Source organism: Haliaeetus albicilla, chromosome Z (genome assembly GCF_947461875.1).
Source record: "Haliaeetus albicilla chromosome Z, bHalAlb1.1, whole genome shotgun sequence".
NCBI classification, from domain to species: Eukaryota; Metazoa; Chordata; class Aves; order Accipitriformes; family Accipitridae; genus Haliaeetus; species Haliaeetus albicilla.
In genome coordinates this window covers 28,372,272-28,395,717 of record NC_091516.1, presented here as the reverse complement: position 1 = coordinate 28,395,717, position 23,446 = coordinate 28,372,272, and the positions used below count along the sequence as shown (strand labels likewise).

Below are 23,446 nucleotides of genomic sequence, written 5' to 3'. Positions count from 1 at the left end.
CTCTCCCGCCGGCCGGGAGGGGCCAAAGCTGCGCCTCAGGCCGCGCAGCTGCCTCAGCACTGGGGAGCACGGCCAAGGCCCGCCGCCTCCCGCCTCCTTGTCTGGAACCAAAAGCAACGCCACAGGCTTCCTTCCCGGACCCCCCCAGCACCCCGCTCTCCTCCGACCAATGGGCACCAGCACGACAGGCTGCAAGCCAATTCAAAGCTTCATGGAGGTTTAGTCCCGCCCCGTCTGCCAATGAGCGCGCTCCTCACCTGCCCGCCGTTTCCCTCCCGCCAATGAGAGCGAGGCGCGGGCACGTCCTCGCTGCCGGGGGTTGAGGGGGCGAAGATGGCGGCGGCGGGGAAATGGAGCCTGGGCGCCTGTCAGGTCGGCGACGGCGGCAGCCAGCGGGCGGTGAGGAGCTCTGCGGCGCGCCCCCAATTCGTCGAGGGCTCCATCGTCAGGGTCTTAATGGAGAACTTTCTGTGAGTGAGCGGTGGGCGCTTTCTCCTCCCAGGTAGCGGCGGGCGAGCGGCGGCCATTGGCCGTGAACTCCCTGCCGCCTCAGAGGTCGGTGGCTCGCTTGGGCGGCTTCGGCTTCCTTCCCCCTCTCAGTCCCGTTTTAAAGTCGGTGCGGGGCTCGGGAGCTGGCGGTTAAGACGGGAAGGCCAGACCCGGAGCAGCGGGCTGGCGAGGCAGGGACGCGCTCGCCGCTGTTGTTCTCCGCCGTGGTGCACGGAGCGAGGAGTCACGCTCGGTTAACAGGAGGCCTTATTAAGGCCTTGGGTACCGAGGCGAGTCGGGGCTGGAAGACGGACTGCGTGAAACATTTTTTCCTTGGAAGGTGATGCCTTGCTCAGAGCGGGGAGCACCTGCTTTGTGGATTACGAATCCTGTAGGTTCCTAGTGCAGTGTGGCTTCCGTGGGGCTGCGTTCCCCAGTGGTGGTCGTGTCGGCCCTTCATCTCCCCTAAGGTGGTGGTTCCAGTTGTCCATGTCAGCTTCTGCATGCATTTTTTTCTCCCAGTTAGGTGATTGTCAAGCAGTGGAGGAGGGGAGAGAGTGCAGGAGATGTTAATAGGGCAGCAAGGACTGGCCTTGGTGTTCTCTTTTGTATGTGCTTTCTCCAGCCTCTCTGTATTGGGAATACTGTTCTGTCTGCAGTTGCTAGTAGAAGTTTTCAGTCCATTTTCTTGTGGCTGGTATGCTGATAGCTCCATGTCAGCCTTGATAACAGTTCTGAGTAGTGTAGTTCACGGGTCACACTACAGATCTAAGTGAAGCTTCAAACATGCTAGTTTAAGCCTCACCATTAAGGGTTTGGATACCTTCTCTTCCAGAAGTACATGGATTATGTTACTGTGTTACCATTAACTGCTTTCTGTTTCTTCCTTGGTGTTAGTGTCTCAGTTCCCCTCTGTGTGTTTGGTACAGTGTGGAAACAGAACATCAAATCGTGAAGTTCGTTACGAATTTGGGATCTTACTGATCATACCAACATTAGTTGTTTGTCTTGAATTTGCATGCTGGGGCTTGGTCTCTTTCTGTAGTTGCTGTTGCACTAGGCATGCTGGATGCACATGATGAAAGATGTCTAATACAATTTAAAAAAAATCAGTGATAACAGTCTAATGTTTTAGGTTGTTGTAACTCCAGAAAGCTACTGCAGTGATGTACTGATACAGAGTTCCACAGAATTCTTGCAGAGCTTAAGACCCAAGTACATTGTACAGGTTAGATGAGTGGAATCTCCTTCTGTGACTGCGGTGCAGCTGGAATTAAATGTAACAGACTTGACTGAATTCAGTCAATTTTCTTTCTTTTTTTTTTTTTTGAATTTGTAAAATAATATGATTTCCTAGTAAGGTCAATAAAAATTGTCATTATGTGGTTGGATTTCATTCTTTATAACCATTTGTTATGAAAAAAGTTGTTCTAAGTACTCTGGCTGGTAGGAATGTGTTCCACAGTGTTCTATTGTAGTGTTAGTTTTCACTCTGATGTTTTCTTACAAAATGGTATTGGAGGATTGAGTCTAGATTTGATAAAATTATCTGTCTCATTTAATATAATCATAAAGTGTTTTTAAGCAAGTAAATTTTTTTTAAGATGACATACTGTTTGTAAGGTTCAAAAAATTACTGTGATTTTCAGAACATATGACACGTGTGAAGTACGTCCAGGACCCAACCTGAACATGATTGTAGGTGCTAATGGAACAGGAAAGTCAAGCATTGTTTGTGCCATCTGCCTGGGACTGGCTGGAAAACCTTCTTTCATAGGGCGGGCTGATAAGGTAACTATGAACTTTCGTATTTTTCATGTTTAATCTCAATTTCATTAAAAGCCCTGTTCAGCAGAGGAGGGGGAAAAAGACTGTTTTCCTTGATTTGCTTTATTTTTATAAAAAGGTGTCCAAATTGTAGAATAACCTGGTCCAGAGATGAAGGCTTTTACCAAAGGGGTTTTGTCTTACTTAACTACTTTTCTTGGCTGAATTATGAAATGGAAGCACCTGAATTGTACTGGCACCTGAGCAGACTAGAGGTTATATTTGAAGATGTCTAAGCCTCCACAATGGGGAAGGGAAATGCCACCTAATGCATAAATAACATTTGATCAGAAATACCAACTAAAGGAGAAAAAAAAAAAAAAAAAGTCTAACTTAAGTTTCCAAGTATACAGAACCTGTAGAAATAACATATATCCTTATTGTGTCTGAGAATTTATCTAAAAGCATGGAGCCACTGATCTTTGATTTAAATGGAATTTGGATTGTTTTGGGTTGTTCTACTATTATTTTCATTTTTTGATCCCAAGAGATCATGTGTTGACAGTTTGTATTGTCAAATTTTTAAGTTTTGCCCTTGCTTTCTTGGATATTCTGGTTGGATGGGATATATTTCAGTAAACCTTTGGAGCACTGAATCTGGATACCTAAATGTACATATTCTCTGGTTGCAGCTCAGTCTTGAGCAAATAGAAGTATGGAGATTGACTGCATGGCAGCACTGTGTGTTGGTAGTTTTACTGGGTTTTCATGTTTATGTATTTTTATACTCTTAGAATTTGCAGTTCTATTAGTACAGATATTTGGTAATGTCTTTCATTTGTATTGCCTTTGTTCCCTGAATTAATGAGAAATTCTTGTCTCTGTGGATCTGTTGGTTATAATTTGTTCAGTTTTGAAGGTTGAAATTGACCAGAAATTGTTAACTTGTGGAGGAAGTTCTAATGCTGCTAGTTGATGAGGAAGATAATAGTGTCTTCCTTTATTTTTAGTTAATACTTATCCAAAATAAATTTTAGTGTTTAATTGTGAGTTTTCAATAAAATATCCCATCACAGCAACTCTATTATACAAATAGATATTTTTGTAAGAGATTACATTTTAATACACTGTTATTTTGCAGTAATAACTTCTATAATTAACTTTGTAGGTTGGTCTCTTCGTAAAGCAGGGGTGCTTGAAAGGTGTAGTAGAAGTTGAACTGTAAGTAATTAAATGTATTACCTCATGCATTTTTAGTTATATTGTTTCCCCACACAGTCATTCATAAAGTTGTGAAAAAAAGTCTGGTGTACAGAGATCTGTCTCTAAGCTGGTGATTTACTTTTTGGGTTTTTTTTTACCCAGACTTCAAAATTTTAAGGTTAAATAATTACCATGCAAGAAATAAGCAGTGATGGCTGGTCTTTGTTTCGCTTTCTGAAGCATTTTACCTTGTTTCGATGTACAAAGAATATATAGATAAAGATTGATGTGTATGGTGTGTTTAGCGCTTGATTACATTTAAGGTTCAGATGATTCTGATATAGTCAGTACAGCCATCATGACATAGTGGTTGGAAATTATTTCTAAAGATAATAATAAAAAAAAAAAGTCTTAAATTTTAAAACCAAATGTTCTGCCTTCACTTTCTTATACTCATACTGCTGGTATGAGGGGGTCCTCTACATTCTTGCTGAAAACATCACATACTGAAACAATAGAAGAAAAGAAAAAAAGTAGATCTGACTAATTCCAGCTAATGCAGTCTTCTAAGTAAGCTTTTGCAAAACAGAGCAACTGAAAGTCATTTGGACTTACTCTGTAAAATTCCGTCAGTAGCTTGTGGTTACAGGGCAATATTACATGCTTCCTATAAGGTTTGGGGGGTTTTTTTTTGCCAACTAAAGAGAGACTGTCCTAGTAGAGTTCCTAAATGCATGGGTTTTGTGGAGATCTTAACATGAAGCTGCAATAGCATAGGTGGTTTTGATAAGCCTTGATCTGATCTGTTGTCCTGAGCTAAATATAACATGGAACTAATCAACTGATTCAGAGCCTGAGTTAATTTGTATAACAGTTGGCCACCCTGACCAAATTGTATAAAAAGATTGTGTTAAGGAAAAAAGATATACTGGAACAGGTCTTTGAAAAAATCTTATCCACTTTTGTTCTTAAGGGAGTGATCAAGTAAGACATTCTTTGGAGAGTGGCCAAGCAATGGGTCAGGAGGTAGGATGTCTTTCAGGTAGATGGTGTGATTGTTTCAACATAGATATATCCCAATGCTACTTGAAAGTCTGAAGAGAGACTTGCAGTATGTGAAGACTTAGCATTTTTACTGTAGTGGTTGCAAGGTAATTCAGTCCTTTGTCTAATTGGTAGAAGATATTTAAATGCAACATCTAGGGTGAGAGACCAATGATGCAGAAGATTGCTTTTTGACAGAAATTTTAAAATTTTACTTCTATAAGCATGCACTCTCTTGATTGAATTTGGCTGTTGGATTGTAACTAAAATCAGGAGTTATAGTACTAAGAAGTCCTTAATTTGATAAAAGAAAGGAGCATGGCTTTGTAGGTCTTTTGAAGGAATTCTGGTATACTAAAATAAGGTAGTGGATACTTGTGAGGAAATAATCACACAGTCTTCAAGAAGTAGGCTCATATCCCTATGGCATTTATTGCAAACACTGGAAGCTGTTGAATTACTCACTTCTACTTTGACCTCTATTCTTAAGTCTCCTAAGGTACATGGACTCCAAACTGTTATGAGCCCTTATCCTCCATGTTTAACAATATGCTGACTGAACAGACACTAGACAATTTCTAAATCAAAATGGTGACCAAAATTTCAAGAGTTTATGACTATCTCATTGCTCATTTGTTATTGATGCATCTTAACCAGACTAAATTTTTGAAGGTAAGTATTGAGCTAGAGAACTAAGTGGCCAACTGATGCATCTTTGCTGTTCTTTAAAAGCAGAAAATGAAAACAAATTAGTATTTTTCATACTGTGCGACACTATTTTTAATCCCAAATGGAATGTGTATATGTATATACACTATAGATGTAGTTCTGTACACTAATATTTTTTACTTTAAAGGCATAGTGTTACTGTGCATTTCCTGCGTACAGATTTTAAAACTTACTATAAATGTCATATAAAAAGGTACACTTTTATGTAAACTATTCTCATCTGTAACAACTTTTAAATGGTTCATATATAGAGCCATAGAATGGTTTGAGTTGGAAGGGACCTTAAAGATCATCTGGTTCCAGGCCTGACATTCAGCATGAGTATGTCATTTATATAAATAACTTCCTCTGAGTTAAGATTTGCAGATATTCTTGATGTTTTCCATGTGAGATTAATTCATCACTGAAGTACTGGACATTTTCTGAAGCATAAAACGTGAATGTGCTGCTACTGTGCAGTTAATTTATATTAAATATTTAGATATCTAAAAGTTTTAATACCGTAACTCTTAACATAGTTTGGCACTTGGTAACCTTTGTATAGTCTCAAAAGTGTAGACACATCTTTTTATTAATCAGGGCTAAGACACCTGACAACATCATTATCACACGTGAGATTCAAGTGGTGAACAACACATCAACATGGTTTATCAACAGAAAGCCAACAACCCTGAAAACAGTAGAAGAGCAGATTGCAGCCTTAAACATCCAGGTGGACAATTTGTGCCAGTTTCTTCCTCAGGTATGAAGGAATTTTGAAAGACAGTGGCTAAAAATGGAGTGCTGTGTTTTGAGAGGGTTTTGTTGCTGCTTAGCTTTTGTAGCACTTCAGTGATTTAACAGGACAGCACAAAGAATGAGAGGGATGAGGTAGCCATACTGGTGTGATGCTGAAAGAAAGGAGGCACTGTGTGACAGTTTTGTACGTGCTGTCAGCTGACATTGAAAGAAAAGCTGCTGATGTTCCCCATGTTGGTGTTTGAGTAGCAGCACTAGCAGTGGTATCTCTCTGTCTTGTCTGTGCTGCTGTAGGGATGTTCTTAAACAAAAAATCTGCAGGGAAATTTTTATAAGATCTTGAGATCTTATAGAAGGGGAAGAGTTGTCTGGATTTCTTTCTCCAAAAAGCAAAAAGCAGTCCTACTAAATGACTCTACAGTTGCAGCAGAGACTGCTAGTAGAGCCTTTTTGGTGATGTCTGTGGCTCAACAGATTCTTGAGTGTAGTGTAGGAGTTAGAAATACTTCCGATCAAATTACGAAAGAGTAGAATCATCCTGATGGAAAATACGTCCTAAAGGAGAGAGAAGATTAACAAATACTACAAGCAGTTTCCATATCTGAATCCATGCCTAGCTATGTCGGGATTTCTGTGCAGATAACTAAGTTGCCTCACAATTGCACCTTAAAAAAAAGTTATGGCAGGTTCCTTACTAAGACCTTCCCAGTTCACGTGGATCATAAGGGGTGGCAGTAAAAGGAAACGTTATCAGAGCCTAGCCAACCATGGGTTTATTGTTCTATTCAAGGAGAAGTGCATTGAAGAAGACATGCTGAAAAACACTAGAATTTAGAAAGCTAATACTGAGGAAACAAATATTCTGGGTTGGTTTTTTTTTTCATTTACATAATCACAATGTTTATTTAAAGTAGAACTTTCTGCATACTCTGCCAATGTAACTTTTGTATTTAAAACAGCTTTTTTTTCTTTAGTACATAAATGTCAGTTCAGTGAATATTACTGTGTTGAAAGTTTTCATTTATTTGCTCTCTGCCACTGTAGCAATGGCAAGCATACCTTTCACCCCAGTCTTGGTTTTCACAGAATTATAGAATGGTTTGGGTTGGAAGGGACCTTAAAGATCATCTAGTTCCAACGCCCCCCCGCCACAGGCAGGGACACCTTCCACTAGACCAGGTTGCTCAAAGCCCCATCCAACCTGGCCTTGAACACTTCCAGGGATGGGGCATCCACACCCTCTCTGGGCAACCTGTGCCAGTGCCTCACCACCCTCACAGTAAAGAACTTCTTCCTTACGTCTAATCTAAACCTACCCTCTTTCAGTTTAAAGCCATCACCCCTTGTCCTATCACTACGTGCCCTTGTAAAAAGTCCCTCTGGCTTTCTGGTAGGCCCGCTTTAGGTACTGGAAAGCTGCTATAAGGCCTCCCTGGAGGCTTCTCCAGGCTGAACAACCCCAACTCTCTCAGCCCGTCCTCATAGGAAAGGTGCTCCAGCCCTCTGATCATCTTCATGGCCCTCCTCTGGACTCGTTCCAACAGGTCCATGTCCTTCTTATTTTGGGGGCCCCAGAGCTGAATGCAGTACTCCAGGTGGGATCTTGATGAGAGCAGAGTAGAGGGGGAGAATCACCTCCCTCGACCTGCTGGTCACACTTCTTTTGATGCAGCCCATGATGCCGTTGGCTTTCTGGGCTGCAAGCACACATTGCTGGGTCATTGTGAGCTTCTTGTCAACCAACACCCCCAAGTCCTTCTCCTCAGGGCTGCTCTCAACCCATTCTCCACCCAGCCTGTATTTATGCTTGGGATTGCCCTGACCCATGTGCAGGACCTTGCACTTGGCCTTGTTGAACTTCATGAGGTTCGCACAGGCCCACCTCTCAAGCCTGTCAGGGTCCCTCTGGATGGCATCCCTTCCCTCCAGCATGTCGACCGCACCACACAGCTTGGTGTCGTCAGCAAACTTGCTGAGGGTGCACTCAATCCCACTTGTCAGTTTTGCCGACAAACATGTTAGACAATGCCGGTCCCAATACTGACCCCTGGGCAACCCCAGTCGTCACTACTCTCCACTTGGACGTCAAGCTGTTGACCGCAACTCTTTGAGTGCGACCATCCAGCCAATTCCTTATCCACCGATTAGTCCATCCATCAAATCTGTGTCTCTCTAATTTAGAGATAAGGGTGTCATGCAGGATAGTGTCACATGCTTTGCACAAGTCCAGGTAGATGTCGTCAGTTGCTCTTTCCTTACCCACCAATGCTGTAACCCCATCATAAAAGGCCACCAGATTTGCCAGGCACGATTTGCTCTTAATGAAGCCATGGTGGCTGTCACTAATCACCTCCTTATTTACCATGTGACTTAGCATAGTTTTCAGGAGGATCTGCTCCATGATCTTGCTGGGCACAGAGGTGAGACTGTCTGGCCTGTAGTTCCCCAGGTCTTTGTTTTTTCCCTTTTAAAAAATGGGGGGGTTGTTTCCCCTTTTCCAGTCAGTGGGAACTTCCCCCAACTGCCATGACTTCTCAAATATAATGGATAGTGGCTTAGTCACTTCATCCACCAGGATCCGTGGATGCATCTCATCAGGTCCCATGGACTTGTGCACTTTCAGGTTCCTCAGACGGTTTCAAACCTGATCTTCTTTTACAGTGGGCTGTTCTTCATTCTCCCAGTCCCTGCCTTTGCCTTCTGTGACTTGGGCAGTGTGGCTGGAGCAGTTGCCAGTGAAGATTGAGGCAAAAAAGTCAAAGAGTACCTCAGCCTTCTCCATTTCCTGGAGGTCCAGGTCTCCTGTTTCCTTCCGGAGAGGGCCCACATTTTCCCTAGTCTTCCTTTTATCACTTTTTATCATGCTTTTACCTACCTATAGAAGCTTTTCTTGTTGCCCTTGATGTCCCTGGCCAGCTGTAATTCTATCAGGGCTTTAGCTTTCCTAACCTGATCCCTGGCTGCTCAGGCAATTTCTCTGTATTCCTCCCAGGCTACCTGTCCTTGCTTCCACCCTCTGTAGGCTTCCGTTTTGTGTTTGAGTTTGTCCAGGAGCTCCTTGTTCATCCATGCAGGCCTCCTGGTGCTTTTTGCGTGACTTCCTCTTTGTTGAGATGCATCACTGCTGAGCTTGCAGGAAGTGATCCTTGAATATTAACCAGGTTTCTTAGGCCTCTCTTCCCTCCAGGGCTTTATTCCGTGGTACTCTACCAGGCAGGTCCCTGAACAGCCAAAAGTCTGGTCTCCTGAAGTCCAGGGTAGTAAGCTCGCTGTGTGCCCTCCTCGCTGCCCTAAGGATCTTGTACTCTCCTATTTCATGGTCACTGCAGCCAAGGCTGCCCTTCAGCTTCACATTCCCTACCAGCCCCTCCTTGTTGGTGAGAACAAGGTCCAGCATAGCACCTCTCCTTGTTGGCTCCTCCATCACTTGGAGAAGGAAGTTATCATCAACGCATTCCAGGAACCTCCTGGATTGCTTATGCCCTGCTGTGTTGTCCCTCCAATGGATATTGGGGTGATTGAGGTCTCCCATGAGGGCCAGACCTTGTGAACATGAGGCTGCTCGTATGTGTCTATAGAGAGCTTCATCTGCTTGGTCTTCCTGGTTGGGTGGCCTGTAGCAGACCCCCACCATAATGTCACCTGTCCTTGCCCTCCCTTTAGTCCTGACCTATAAGCTCTCTGTTGGCTCCTTGTCCATCCCCAGGCAGAACTCTATGCACTCCAGCTGGTCATTGACAGAGAGTAACACCCCCTCCTTGTCTCCCCTGCCTGTCCTTCCTAAAGAGCCTGTATCCTTCCATTCCAACACTCCAGTCATAGGAGCCATCCCACCACGTCTCCATGATACCAGTAAGATCATAGTCCTGCATGTGTGTGCATGCCTCTAACTCCTCTTATTTGCCATGCTATGTGCGTTTGCATAGAGGCATTTAAGTTAGGCCCCCAATGAAGCTGACTTACTGGCTGGAGTAGCTGGAATTTCTTTGTGCTGCTCTTCAGGTGCTCTCCTGCTGACTCGTGATCCCTCTCCAGGCTCTGGGCATCTGTTGCTGGCACTGGTGTCAAACTGGTAGGAGTGGGATGGATTGGGTTCTCCTCCCCTGGCAACTTTAGTTTAAAGCCCTCCACCAGCTTGGCTGGTGACTGAAGATGCTCTTCCCCTTCTCTGACAGATGGAAGCCCTCAGCCCCCAGTAGACCAGATTTCTCAAAGCTGGTCCCATGGTCTAAGTAGCTGAACCCCTGGCTGTGGCACCAGTCCCATAACCATTTGTTGATTCACCAGATTTGACTGGCCCTTTCAAACCCCTGCCCTTTGACTGGGAGGATAGAGGAAAAAACTACCTGCGCTCCAGAGTCCCTTACGGCTGCTCCCAGAGCTCTGTAATCCTTGATACTCCTCAGACGGCTCCTAGCTGTATCACTGGTGCCCACATGAAACAACAGCAGCGGATAATAGTTGGTGTACTGTAGGAGACTTCGTAGTCTCTCGGTGACATCCCCGATAGGAGCCCCCGGTAAGCAGCACACCCCTCTAGAGAGTGTATCGGGTTGGCAGATGGGTGCCTCCGTACCTCTCAGAAGAGAGTCGCATACTACTATCAGCCATCGCCTTTTCTTAGTTGTGCTGGTTGTTACACGGGGAGCAGATCGGGCTGCCTTACTCAGCTCCAATGTCTCTCCTGATGTGATGGGTCTTTCCTCTTTCGTCTGCAGAACGGTGAAGTGGTTCCGCAAGGGCACCTCAGGCTTCGGTAGAGGTCCCTTCCTCCTGCTGCTCTTTGCCATTGCAAGCTTCCCTTCTTGTGCATTACTGGTCCCCCTCCCTTCTGTGTGCGCTGGTGGGGGAGTTTTTGGCTATTTGGCCGTGGGCTGTGGGTCCCCTGCAGACTGCGCTTGGAACCAGCTATCTAAGCCCTTCTGAGCCTCCCTAATGTTACACAGCCTTCTCACTGCCTACTGCAGCTTAGCCACCTGCTGCAGGAGGTCCTCCATGTGGGCACACCTTTTGCAGGCAGGTCTGCTGCCTGTCCCTGCCCCAGGAGAAAGGTCTAGGCACTTCCTGCAGTCTGGGGTCTGCACTGCAGCCTCTCCCTCCAGCAGCTCCGTCTGGGTTGAGGCATCAGCCACCACTGGGGTAGATGGTGCAGACCCCCCAGCCGGAGCTGCAGCCTTTGCTGTCGGGTGAGTGCCCACCATTCCGCCTTGAGGGTCAGGTAGATGGGTGCCCATGGCCTGCGCAGGTGGCCACAGAACGGTGCCTGGCTGCTGGGTTATGTGGACTTCAAGCCTCTCCACTCGTCCGGTGGAATGCCCTCCTTTGACGAGGCGCCCTCCCGTGCCAGCTGCTGTGCCAGGCCCTGTTTGCCCACTCTGGTGGTGGGCTGCCCTTGGTGGGAGTTGGGGGCGATGACCGTTAGTCCTGGCCTCCCCATGCCTCATCAGCAGCTCTCCCTCCTGAGACCTGGCGGGTATCCTTGCTCTCTGGGGGTTTCCCCTGCTCAGGACACCCCCCTGTACGCCATGATCCCGTACTCTGCTGCAGAAAGTGCTGGCACTGAAACTGATTGCCTCGGTGAGTTTTGAGCTCTTCCGCTGCCTTGGACAGTAGCCATGCTTCCTGATACCTTTGGCTGCCAGCCTTAATATTATCTTCTACATTGCTTAATTTTTTAGTTGATCATAGTATTTATACTGGGAAGGTGTAGCCTCAGCAGCCTGAGAACAAGAATAAAGTGGAATAAAAGCTTTAATTGTACTAAACTGTCTTGTTCAGAAGAATGATAGCCAATTCAAAAATAATGAACCAATCCATGTCCTCAGCAGCTACCCTCAAAAGCTGCCAAGCAGCCAAGAACAGCTAAGGTTTAAGCTTGAATCATTCCAGAACAGCTCCAACAAAACCATGTATCAAATCTTACAAATGTTTAGGAGGGTTTGGTTGCTATGAGGTGATCATCCTACGCTTAACTTAACTATTCCAGAGCTATCTGGCATAGAACTGTAAGTCAGGTGATAGTCACGAGAAGTTGCGGTATTTTAATCCGGTTATTACTGTATTGCACTGTTCTAACTAATACTGTATTTCTGTAACTTTTTTTATTTTGTAGGACAGAGTTGGAGAATTTGCAAAACTGAGTAAGATTGAGTTGCTTGAAGCCACTGAAAAATCTGTCGGTCCTCCAGAAATGTACCAATTTCACTGTGAACTGAAAAACTTTAGGGAAAAGGAAAGAGAACTGGAGGTAAACAAGCACATTAGAGAGAGAGAAGTGACTACAGGGAAATTAGCATAATAAAATTTAATGTGAGATCTTAGAGAATTAGGTGGTGATATTTATTTACAAAGTCTGCAGTAAGTTGATTTTACCCTTCTCAGAATTTATTCACTCTGACACCCACATGCTCATAAGCATGAAGACATATGAACAAGCAGTCTGGACACAGAGGACAAGGGATGCCTGTTGTCAAGTACTTGTCACTTCTTTGGGATTCTTGACTGGTAACAACTTTTCTGGACAGATCTTTTAGAAGTCATCAGCTGTTATAGGGTGGTCTTTTGCTTTAATCTTCCTGACTTCAACTTCCATAAATTATGGACAAGTTGCCTGCTACCTGTTTTTCCTGGTTTGGAATATCAACAAAGAGGAAAAGGGATAGTGTATGCAATAAGCTGCAACCTTGTTGCCATCGTGGTTTTAGGTTGCAGGGTTTTTCCCTTACAGTTAGTTGTACTGTGATCTTACCAGAGCACAGGCTTAGTAATCTTTGCAGAAATAATGTGTCCCTTGCTGGGAATAGTGTCTTGGGAACAGTGTCTGTCATTAGCCACACAGGCCATTCTTTTAATCCTTTGTTCTGCTGTTTCTTCTTGTGCTTGTGTGCACGCATGCATTTCCACTCACACATACTACATTCAAATACCAACCTTAATGTTTCTGTTAGAGATCTCTACAAGATACTTCACAAGCATTTTTGCTCCTTGTATTTATCAAACCCAGTTATAGTGGTTTAGAAATGTCTAGATTAATAGATGCTTGAGGTGTAGGCAATACTCATTTTCCTGAGAAAATGTATTTTAAAAAATTAAAGTATTTTCTTCAGATTAAGATTTCCATTTAGATTAGATTTGTTTTCACAGAAACTATGTGATAAACGTACTTGAAAAAGCTGTACAACTCTTCGTAGTTGGGTTGTTCCCCTCTAATTACTACTGTACTAAAATGTCCTCCCTAGTGTTAAATTTCTGTTTAATGTATAGTTGAGGTGTGGACTATTTCTGAAAAGTGTTTTCACAAAGTAGATACTGTAAAACATGAAAATTTATATTCTTACAGAACTTGTTCAGAGACAAAACTAACTCTTTGGAGAAAATGAGACAGAGGCTTGAACGATACAAGCAAGATGTTGAGAGATACCATGAGCGCAAGCGCCATCTAGACTTAATTGAGATGCTTGAGAGGAAAAGGCCTTGGGTGGTAAGTTTTTACTTTCTTTTCAGTTTTTTTTCTTACCCAACCCATTTTTCCTAATACTGAAATATTAGAAATATGCCAAAAGTTTCTTTAAAAGAAGTTTGACCAGAGTAACTTGAACATCATTACAGTTGCTTAGCACAAACAGGCCAGGTCTTGAAATACTGTTCTTGGCCTAGCTTTGATCAGAGGTTTGCTTGCCTATGTAGCTCAGCTGAAGAAGTTGCTGAAGAAGTAACTTAGGTACTGCCCATTTAGGAAAGCCAGCAATATGGGCCAAGAGCAGTACTCCCTTTATTCCTTGCTGACACAACTGACTTAATTCAAGTGCCTAGCCAATTCCAATTGCTTCTTCCAGCTGTAACTTTTTTCTTCTATAGAACAAGTTTGTTGTTGGTTTTGTTGTGTTTTGTTTTTTACAGGTTGCCTTCCCCCTTTGCTAATTTTATTTATTAATTGAGGTTTGGTGTGCATGACATAAATCATGGTGAATATAGGTTGCCAATCTCAAAAAATGTTGGCATTTGGAGAGATGGAAATTTTAAATAAATTTAGAAGAGTCTAGAGTCAAGGACAGGTCATTTTTACAAAGCAAAACAGGACTTTCTGAACAGCACTTTGATGATTGTAGTTTAGTTGATTGTTGAATGGTCAGTCAGATTAAATTAGTCTACAGTTTAAGCTGACGTGGATTTTACTATATTGAAGCAATACATTGTTTGCCTTGTTGGCAAGCACTACAGAATTCATGAAATACAGATACAGAACTTATGAAAACTTACATGTAATATTTGTGGAGGATGCAGAAAACTTTTGCAAGGTATTTTGTTGCAATTTTGAAGATAACAAAGCCTCACATGGGTATACAAAGAACTTTATGTCCCTTGTATCCTGAGAGCAACTGGATTCAGGGCATGTACCTTCACTGCCTTCACACCTCTATGCTAGCAGCACAGAGGGGTATAGGAGCAGTAATTGAAATAGATGGATGGTGGTAGGTGCGAAGGAGGTGGGCTGTACGCTCTGTGCCATTAGGATTGGGCTTCCGCACTTGCTGAATGATGCAGGTTTTTCCTACTGCATGTGCATTAGCCTGGTTTAATTAACAAGAAGAGAGAGTTACTTTATTAGGAGAGGTATAGGTCTTGCGTAGTTAATGTAGACTGATGCTGATTGTTCTCTACTATAAAATATTGCAGATACAGAACTCTGAAGTCTGGTCAGAAACTTGCGGGAGGGAAACTAAGTTAGGAATCTTACCTGCTGTCAGTTAAATTGCCTTCCATAAGTTTGAGAATGTTGCTGTTAGTTACACATTTCTTAAACAAATTTAGGCAGAGTTCTTCACACCATACTCTTTCACTGCTGTCTTCTAGGCAGTTTGCATTGCAGAGTGTATTAAATACTTTTGGTGGGTGCACTCAATTCTGAGAAATTTAACTTTTTGGCCACTGAATCCATAGAAACAACAGTGTGTTTTGACACCTGTGTGAAGTTCTGATTTGTAGTACAGAATCAGTAGTGTGTACCAGATTGTTTACCAGAAGTCAGTTGCCTGTGGATAATCTACAGTTGAAGTCAAGGGTCATCAATGTAATTTTTTTACTAGGTAGAAGATATTTAATTTACAGGCTGCAACAAAATTTCACGTTCCATTGTGATCTTCAGTGTGTAAGGTCATTGCTATGTTGTGGTTTGTCAAATCCTTTGGATAGATCTTTTGGATCCTATATTGGATATTCTCCTATATTGCAAATATCAATCTCTCTCTAAAAGAAGAAACACGTTCTCTTACAAGGGCATATTTCTTTGTCATCTGTTCTAGCACTGTTTAATCCTAAGAATAAACATTTTTGATGTCTTAAAATTGGGTTCACCAAAGTTGAGAGTAGTACTGGAGTTTACTCTTCCTTCTGTGCATCTTCCCCCTCCACAGACCTCCCCAAAAGGTAGGTTTCTACTTGTAGACCAAACATACCTATCTCTTTAGAATTGCCTCTGTAACAAAATAGAGTAGCTAGGTCAGCCTTCAAATCAGCCAGGAGGCAGATGTATAAATACTGCAGTATGTTCTGAAATGGAGAAGACAGGCAGCCTGAAAACAAGTCAACTGAAATGTGACACTAGATTATCTCTTGATCCTAGTGGCAAACAGGAAGTCTACTGCTCAACTTGTTTTACTATTTGACCACTGTAGAACTGCGTTTTTATTCTGAAGACTCCACTGCTTTTCACCTGAGGAACACTTCTCTAGTCAAGTGTTTTTTCTAGTCAGTGCCAGCTGCTTCTGTATGTGGAGAATTATACACCACTTTTATACATGTCTGTGTCTAATAGGCTTTTCAGCATCTGTTTTAATTCCATAAAATGGATCCTAGGACTACAACGTTAAAGATTTGGACTCAAGGATTTAAGGGACATTTTATGTTCTTGTGTGTACTTTAATGGGACTTCCATCAAATGATCGTGTCATTACAGTCAGTGAGCAGATTTAAGGAGCTACAGTTTTTTTGACATAGATAGCCCTTCTTTTGTAGGGTCTTAAAGAAAAGGGGTTTCTTACCCCTCCAAGCTTAAGCTTAAGGTGGTATGGTATACACTAAGGTATACTGTTTTAAGGTAGTTAGCAGCAGGAGGTGTGGTTCCTCCTGCTGTAAATGTCCTGAAAACACATACTTCTGAAGATGTGTTTAGACCAAGCCGTGTCCATTCTTCTTTTCCTTCTCTTCCATTCACAACTGAGAAAAGATTTGTTATATAGTTCAGGCACAAATATCTCTTGGGAGGGCTGAAATCCTTTGGAAGCTAAGTGCATAATTACAAGCATCAAGGTTATTTGCTTAAAGGTTACCAAAGTGTCTTGAAGTGTTAAAGGGATTTGCTGTATAAAAACCGTTTCATGAGAATTTCCGGGGAAACTTGCCTGTACTTTGTGCCTGAAGAAATGAGGTGTAATTGTGTGTGCATTTGCTTCAACCTTGAAATATAATACCTTATTTAGAGCAGAGCTAAATTTTAAGCTTAGTCTATCAGCTAAGTGGAAGTATAATTGCTTTGCTTCTGTAACTTTGTAATGGTGGCTACTGATTGCACTCCACATCACAGAATTACAGCAACTTTCTTAAATACTTTTTAGCTTTATGAAAAAGGTACTATGAAGAAAGAATTTGGATTTAATAGCCTAAGTTGATTTATTTGTGATTAATCATGTGTGGTTTACAAGCAGGGTAATTAACTAAGTAGGAAAAAGTGGTAGCAGATAAAGCAAAGTTAGCTTTTACAGATAGAGGTTGCAGGCTATCTTTGTTTATTATTTTTTTTAATGCTCCAAAGCTTGGAATAATCCAGGCAAATGGTCTAAACAGGGGCTTTCTTTAATGCCTGCCAAATCCAACAGCTTTCTCTTCCTCTGCACCCCCATGTACATATATCTACTTGTCCTCCTGGTCCTCTGAGTATCTTTTTTTCTTATGAACCCTTAACAATCATAGAATGTCATGTTCTTTTTTCTTTTTTTTCCATTTGTTTGGTTTGGGGGGGGGGTTGGGGTTGTTTTTTGGTTTGGGGTTGTTTTTTGGTTTGGGGTTGTTTTTTGGTTTGGGGTTGTTTTTTGGTTTGGGTTTTTTTTTGGTTGGGTGTTGGGGGGGGGTGTGTCTTGTTTTTAGTCCAGAGAGCATAACACACAAAAGTTCACTAGTAGTCAGTCCTTCAGCCTACGTTCTCCCCCACATTCCCACCTTCTTGAAGTGGAGGTTCTTGGTCACCACACTGCTTACCATCTCTTTCTTCTCAGGGATGCATCTCCAGTTCAGCTCCCTAGATAGTGGGTATTCGTGGTGTATGTTGGGGGTTTTGTTTGTTTTCCAAAGTTCTGTTCCGCTCTGTCTCTCTCCTTGGTTTACTTCAGGGTTATGTCTGTTACTGGCTCTGATGATCTGTGCAGCTCCTTCCTTTTCTTTCTCCTGAAGTTTTCTGTGGTGATTTGCTCCTTAGCTTGGGGTCGTCTGCCTAAGTAGTGCTCAAACTATGGACAGAAGGGGCTAAAGAATTACTTTTTCCACACCGATCCCAGATGGATTTAGAGGCAAGGTAATTGCAGACAAATTGGTCATTTCTTCTGCTACTTGAATTGCATATTATTTAAGAACCATTAAATGTGTGTTCTTGTTCACTGGGGACTGAATGATCCCCACATCTCCTAGTCACAGTGACTAGTAACAGGAGGATTACTTAAGTAGTTGCTCTAATACTAGTTTCTGAATTATATTTTTCTCCTAAGACTGATGTACAATCAAATAAAATGTTAGAGCAGTATAAAATACTGGAATAGAAGATGAATATCTTTAATGATTTTACTTTCAATTCCTCCAAGGAATATGAAAATGTTCGTCAGCAGCATGAGGAAGTGAAACAGAGCCGAGACCAAGCCAAGGAAGAACTGAAGAATCTGAAAGAAATGCAGTTCCCAGTGAAAAAAAAAATCCAAGAAACTGAAGAATACTTTAAGAATCTGGATATAAAAATCAGAGATAAGGTAGGTGTTTTAAGTTCTCAGCTAACGTATGTAATATTTCAGGAGGTCTGTGTTCAGTTTTGTATAGTGTAAAGCAATAATCTCTTCTAGTGTGCTGTAATGATGGGTTTCAGAAAAAGTTTTTCTGAAGTACTTGTGCCCTTGGTTCTCACTGCCTTCTTCATGTCTCTATTCCATTAAAGGCAGTAAAACTCAAGGAATACGTTTCTTAGTAAACCTTCAGTAGCAACTCCGAAAGTCCACTCTCTTGGTATTATAAGAGCACACAGATTTTATATTCTCATCACAGAACCTTCAAAATCTTCAGGGATATAATGTTACAGTTTCCCTGAGTTAAATCCTTATGTTGAATTAGTTGCCTGTTTTCATCTGTTCTGTAGTTTGGGTTTGTGGATGCTCTGTTTATCTTCTTAAAATGTAGCCAGTTTGGGTGGTTAAGTTAAATTACAACTTTTCTAGCCTGAAAGCATTCCTCTAATATTTAACCTAATTCCATAAGTAGGGTATAATTTTTTTATTAGGTGGTAACCCTCCATCAGCTGTGAATACTTTTATGCATATGAGAATTTAATGGTAAACCTACCTATGCCTTACAGCTTACTAACTGTTTTTTTAATAGCTGCTCACTCTCTGGGGATATGGGAAATTACTATTTCTTTATGACAAACAGGAAAGTACTGTAATTCTCTGCAGGATTTTAACTATCATGGACTATTCAGGCTGTGTAAGTCATTGTATGCATAGGCTGCACAAATTTTTAATGGATAACCAAAGTTAAATGATAACATGAGAATGTTTGCTGCAGTGAGTTCTCTTTGAAGGTGACTGATCAGATCAAAGGACTTGCTGTGGAGACACGTGTGACATCTGTAGAGGACTGCTGTCATGAAGCGTCTTGTAGAATCAGGGTCTGAAAATTAGTGGCATTTAGTGCACTGTGAGCTAATACACTGTCTGTGTGCTTTCTTTAAACAAAGACACCCCCCCCCAAAAAAAAAAAACCAACCCCACAAACAAACCATAAAGTCCAGACAACCAAAACCACAGACTGTTGTTCACACCACTTCTGTTTTTGTTGTGATATAAACTGTACCAGACAATACTACACCCAAGTACATTATTATTATTATTATTAAGAAAGACCTTTACTAAATGTATCCTTTTAATTTTGTGCTCCACAGTACTGCAAGAGTTTATTATGCTGTGATTAAAAATACCTAAATGTTTAAAAATATTGTAGTTCTATTGAAGTGGGCTTTTTTTGGGTGTGGTTGGGTTTTTTGTTGTTTTAAGAGTAAGTGTACTTCCTTAGAGGAAAGTTAACAGCTGGAAGTTTGAAATTAATTTTCATAATGCAGTAAGTGCCTTCATGCTTGTGAACTGCTAAGCTTCGTTTTCACCGCTTGGTATTATCTTGCTAGGTTTTACTCATATCTTTCATTTTTATTGATGTTATCCTAATATATTTTTTCAAACAGGAAAAAATTCTACTGAACCATTGCTACCACAAATCTTAGAAGTATTATGCTATATTCTGTAAAGGTTATCTTCTTTATGAGTTATACTCTTGTTTGTTTGAGAAACCTAGGACAAAACAATGAGCATTTTAGTTTCAACTTGCAGGTTAACATGCTTAACATAGGCTATTTGCTACAGAACGGTGAAAGAAAAATTGGAGGAATGTACTAGCTGATCAACTCATAATCTCAAATCAACATGTTTTCTGCTCAATCTAAACTTGTGGAGTAAGGCTTTCACACATTAAACGTTCGCAAGGTTAGCTGTATGCTGAAGTGGTGTTTAATTTGGGCCCAGAGAATGAATTAGGTGCATTTTGTTCTACAACATTTCAGAAGCCTAAAAGATGGGAAGAAGGAAGGATGCTACATTTGAAATAAATAATTTATGTAAGACTTACTGAGATATTCTAATTCTGCTTTCCAGTGATTATTTACCACTGTTTTGATTGTAATGTGTAGCTGGTACTATTTATATAATATTATAAGACATTTTCAAACCTGAGTTTTGGTTCTGATGTTAAATGATATGTCCAAGTCTAATTTGAATGATTAATATTCCGTCTTGAAGAAGCCCAGCCCCCATAGAGTCCAAAATCGTGGAAAAAGGCTTAAGGGAATATATTATATAGCTGGTTACGGCATGAATAATTTGTATGACATCAGGCAACTTAACAAGATGTTAGAAATGTATTGCTACTTTTTGAACTTTTGACAGTAGCTCTTTTTTGGGTACTGAAATCCGTTTCCCTCCCACATACCTTCTTAGTTGGGCTGTGAAAATGAAGTTCTTTCAAAGGAGAATCAGTGCTGCTTGCACTGTCAGGAGATAGTTTTGACCTAAGGCAAAGCCTCAAGGCTTTTAAGTACCATACCTTAAAATTGCTTAAATTGCTCCTTCTTCATTAGTTCTTCACTTTTTTTGTAGATAGTGCTTGAATTTATTGTAACTTAGAATTTTATCTTTATAGATGCAAGCATTTGGTGAGCACTTCACACCATTATGCTGTAAGCCAGCAGAAGTTGATTAATTATAAAAACAGTATAACTCTATTTTTGGCCCAAAAGTTGTTTTTTTCAAGTCAAATTTCAATTTGGTAGTAAGGAAAGGCATTTTAAGTCCTCCTTATTTTGGACACACAGACCTGTAGGGAACATAATTGTCTTCAGACCCTTTGGTCCAGGCTTATATCCATTATCAAGTAACTGTAATCCTGACTGCTTCTTGAGATCTGGCTCTTGGCTTGAGGATATATATGTGAGAACAGAGATAAACCACCTCTTCATTATGTCTTGTTTGCACTTTGTTGGTAAAAAGCCAGGAATGGTGTTACAGATTTTGCCTGGAAGGAGCTGGACTGGCAGAGCTAAATCTGGGAAGAAATTAATGTATGGAGACACTGCATAACTGTTTCTCTTGTCTCTCTCTGTGTTTAAACCCTTTTAAGGATTTGGTTAGACTAAGAATTCCTAGTAAAGTTTTGTGCTTTGGGTGTGTAGGATGTGTAGATTCTGAAGAAAAGAAATTGGCCCATTTTGTAGGAAGAGGTTGATGAAATTGTGTGAGAGAAGCCTAGAATAGTTTCCGCTTTAGGCTCTTAAAAGGCATTTGAACAGAGTAGACTGTACAATGCAATTTTTTTAGCAATATTTGACAATATAAAGCAGTGTGTTGTGGTTGTACCTTGAAAACCATAAAGACAATTACAGATGTTAATCTGTTCTGTATGGTAGGTATATATAAATATAACAACTGAAAATATAATGGTAATTGAAAAATTGAATTCCAGTTCCTTACTAGTGTCCTGATTTTGAGAGCCTTCAGAATGGTTTTGTGAATATTTTGCATTAGTTTCCTGGGAGAGAGCTTCTGCTTCAGAGTGCCTGCCTGAGGTCTTTGGAGAGAGCATCACAGAATCAGTACTGCGTAGCAGTCAACTGTGAGACCAAGATGTATTGTTCCAAGTTGCCTTCATGCAAACAGCTGTAGAGTCAGGGTCTTAAGTTTTTGTGCATCTGTCAGGTTGTGGGAGGGAAAAGATCCTGCGTAGTTTTATTTTCTCCATTCTTGATGCATCTTAGTGTTTTCAGTGCAACTCAGTTCATAGGAAGACATTTCTTCCAGCAAGAGTGCTGTGTGTGTTGTGTTTCCATGTCTGCACTGGAAATTTACAGTCCTTCCATCCTTCTGCAGTCTTCCAGTATTCTGCTTGCACTGTTTTCAGCCTTGAACGTTCAGGAAAGGAGGAAGTAATTTTGTAGAGAAACCATAGTACACTTCCCCTGTGTTCAGGACTCACCTGTGCAAGTGCCTGGGCAACCTGACTTAGTGAGACCTGCTTTGAGCAAGGTATTGGACTGGGTGATGCCCAGAAGTCCCTTCTGACCTATATTATTCTACAACTCTATAGAAGCTGAGAAGGATAGAGAAAGAGTAGACATGGGTGCCTGCACATGAGCCGAAGAGTTGTCAGGCTCAGCTGTCTAGAATATAGCTTTAGCACAATGCACTTCAGAGGTAGGATGATTTTGACAAATTCTGTTTTGGCTGTCCTGTGCCTAGGAACTTATGCCTTTCTTGCTCTAAGTATAAGCTTTCCTTGGTAAAGTCAGTTTGGAAAAAGAGGTGAGAACATTTTATAAGTGCAAGGATCTGAATGTAACATTTTTATTGAAATCGGGGATGGAGTTATTCCAATTTTAGATTAGGTTAGGAGACTTCCTCTGTCTGTCGTGCCTGGATTTGCAGATCTATAGCTGAATGGTTGTGAACAGTTCATATGCCATTATTCAGTTCTTCACAAACTGCTGAAAATAAACATGTTACAGATACAAGACAGAATAATAAGCTGGTGAGTATGACTTTGTCAGTAATGTGGAATAAATGCTTAAGTTATGCATATACAGAAAGGTCTTTAAATATGACTGCTTGTTACAAATATAACTGAATTTATTACTATCTAATTGAAATATTTCATTGTATGCAGGCATCTGAAATTAAAGACGTTTCTCAGAAATGTAAACAGAAACAAGATGCTTTGGAGATGAAAGATAAACAAGTAAGAGTCTTGATATTTGTGACTTTTTTGGTGTTTCTTTGCTAATGTATTAATTCAGTACTAGCTATAGTATATGCTGCATTCAGGCGGAATGCTGCTACTTAAATTCTGCAGTAAAACACAGATATGGGGGGGTTGTCTGCTCGTCATTTAGCGGAGAGGGAAATTTCTCTGACGAGGCTGCAACTGCCTGCACACCTCACTCGTTGCAGTACACAATGAATCTTTAAAATGCCTGTTAGTCAAACAGGTATTACTAAGGGACAAGTGTATGCTACATAAAATCAGTTACCTTGATGCAACAAACTTAGGAAAAGACTGTGTATATATGCTATATATTACAGGCTTTCCTTGAAAAGCTACAGCCTCTATTACACCAATGGTCTCAGCATTAAACATGCCCTCACATAACTCTGAGAGAGACTCTAGGGTTATTGCTTCTGTTAAGTGTATATGTCTAGCATTTTTAAAAAAGAAAACGCAGAGGTATGTTGTAAAACAGTTACAGAACTTCACCTAAGCACTCGGTAAAGAAGTGTATAAATTAAATATATAAGGGTGCAGAGTCAATGTTGCACATTGTGTTTGTGCTATAGGTTTTATGCAATCTTAAACTAACCTTTAATGTGTTAAGGAAGCTCTTAAGCTTTAAGCTTCTCCTTTTGTAAAAATAAAGGAACTTCAAAATTTTATTTAAACGCTTGATTGTATTTTTGCTTAAATGTTCCTAAATCTTAACAAAATCTTGCCAGTTCTGGAACTGTCATAGGGATATTGGAACTCTAACAGACTCTTACGGTTTTAGTCCATTGTTACATCAGCATTTAATGGCAGTTGCACAGATACCCTGGTTATTTGCCGCAGGTTTTTTTATACTAAACTCGTTTAA

The 23,446-nt window shown here is 41.2% G+C and overlaps 1 protein-coding gene across 3 annotated transcripts in view; it reads left to right on the top strand.

Moving 5' to 3' along the window:
* Nucleotides 1–292: 292 nt before the first annotated feature.
* SMC5 (structural maintenance of chromosomes 5) overlaps nucleotides 293–23,446 on the top strand; it is a 53,999-nt gene continuing 30,845 nt past the window's right edge. For 2 of the 3 annotated variants that reach the window (XM_069777033.1, XM_069777032.1), the window contains exons 1-8: nucleotides 294–470; nucleotides 2,139–2,280; nucleotides 3,425–3,477; nucleotides 5,812–5,974; nucleotides 12,083–12,217; nucleotides 13,310–13,450; nucleotides 17,820–17,981; nucleotides 22,486–22,557. In XM_069777033.1, coding sequence (XP_069633134.1) covers nucleotides 334–470; nucleotides 2,139–2,280; nucleotides 3,425–3,477; nucleotides 5,812–5,974; nucleotides 12,083–12,217; nucleotides 13,310–13,450; nucleotides 17,820–17,981; nucleotides 22,486–22,557 — 1,005 coding nt within the window. In that variant the 5' untranslated portion in view covers nucleotides 294–333. Of the gene's footprint in view, nucleotides 471–2,138; nucleotides 2,281–3,424; nucleotides 3,478–5,811; nucleotides 5,975–12,082; nucleotides 12,218–13,309; nucleotides 13,451–17,819; nucleotides 17,982–22,485; nucleotides 22,558–23,446 lie in introns of all 3 variants that reach the window. The other variant, XM_069777034.1, reaches the window with a different exon arrangement.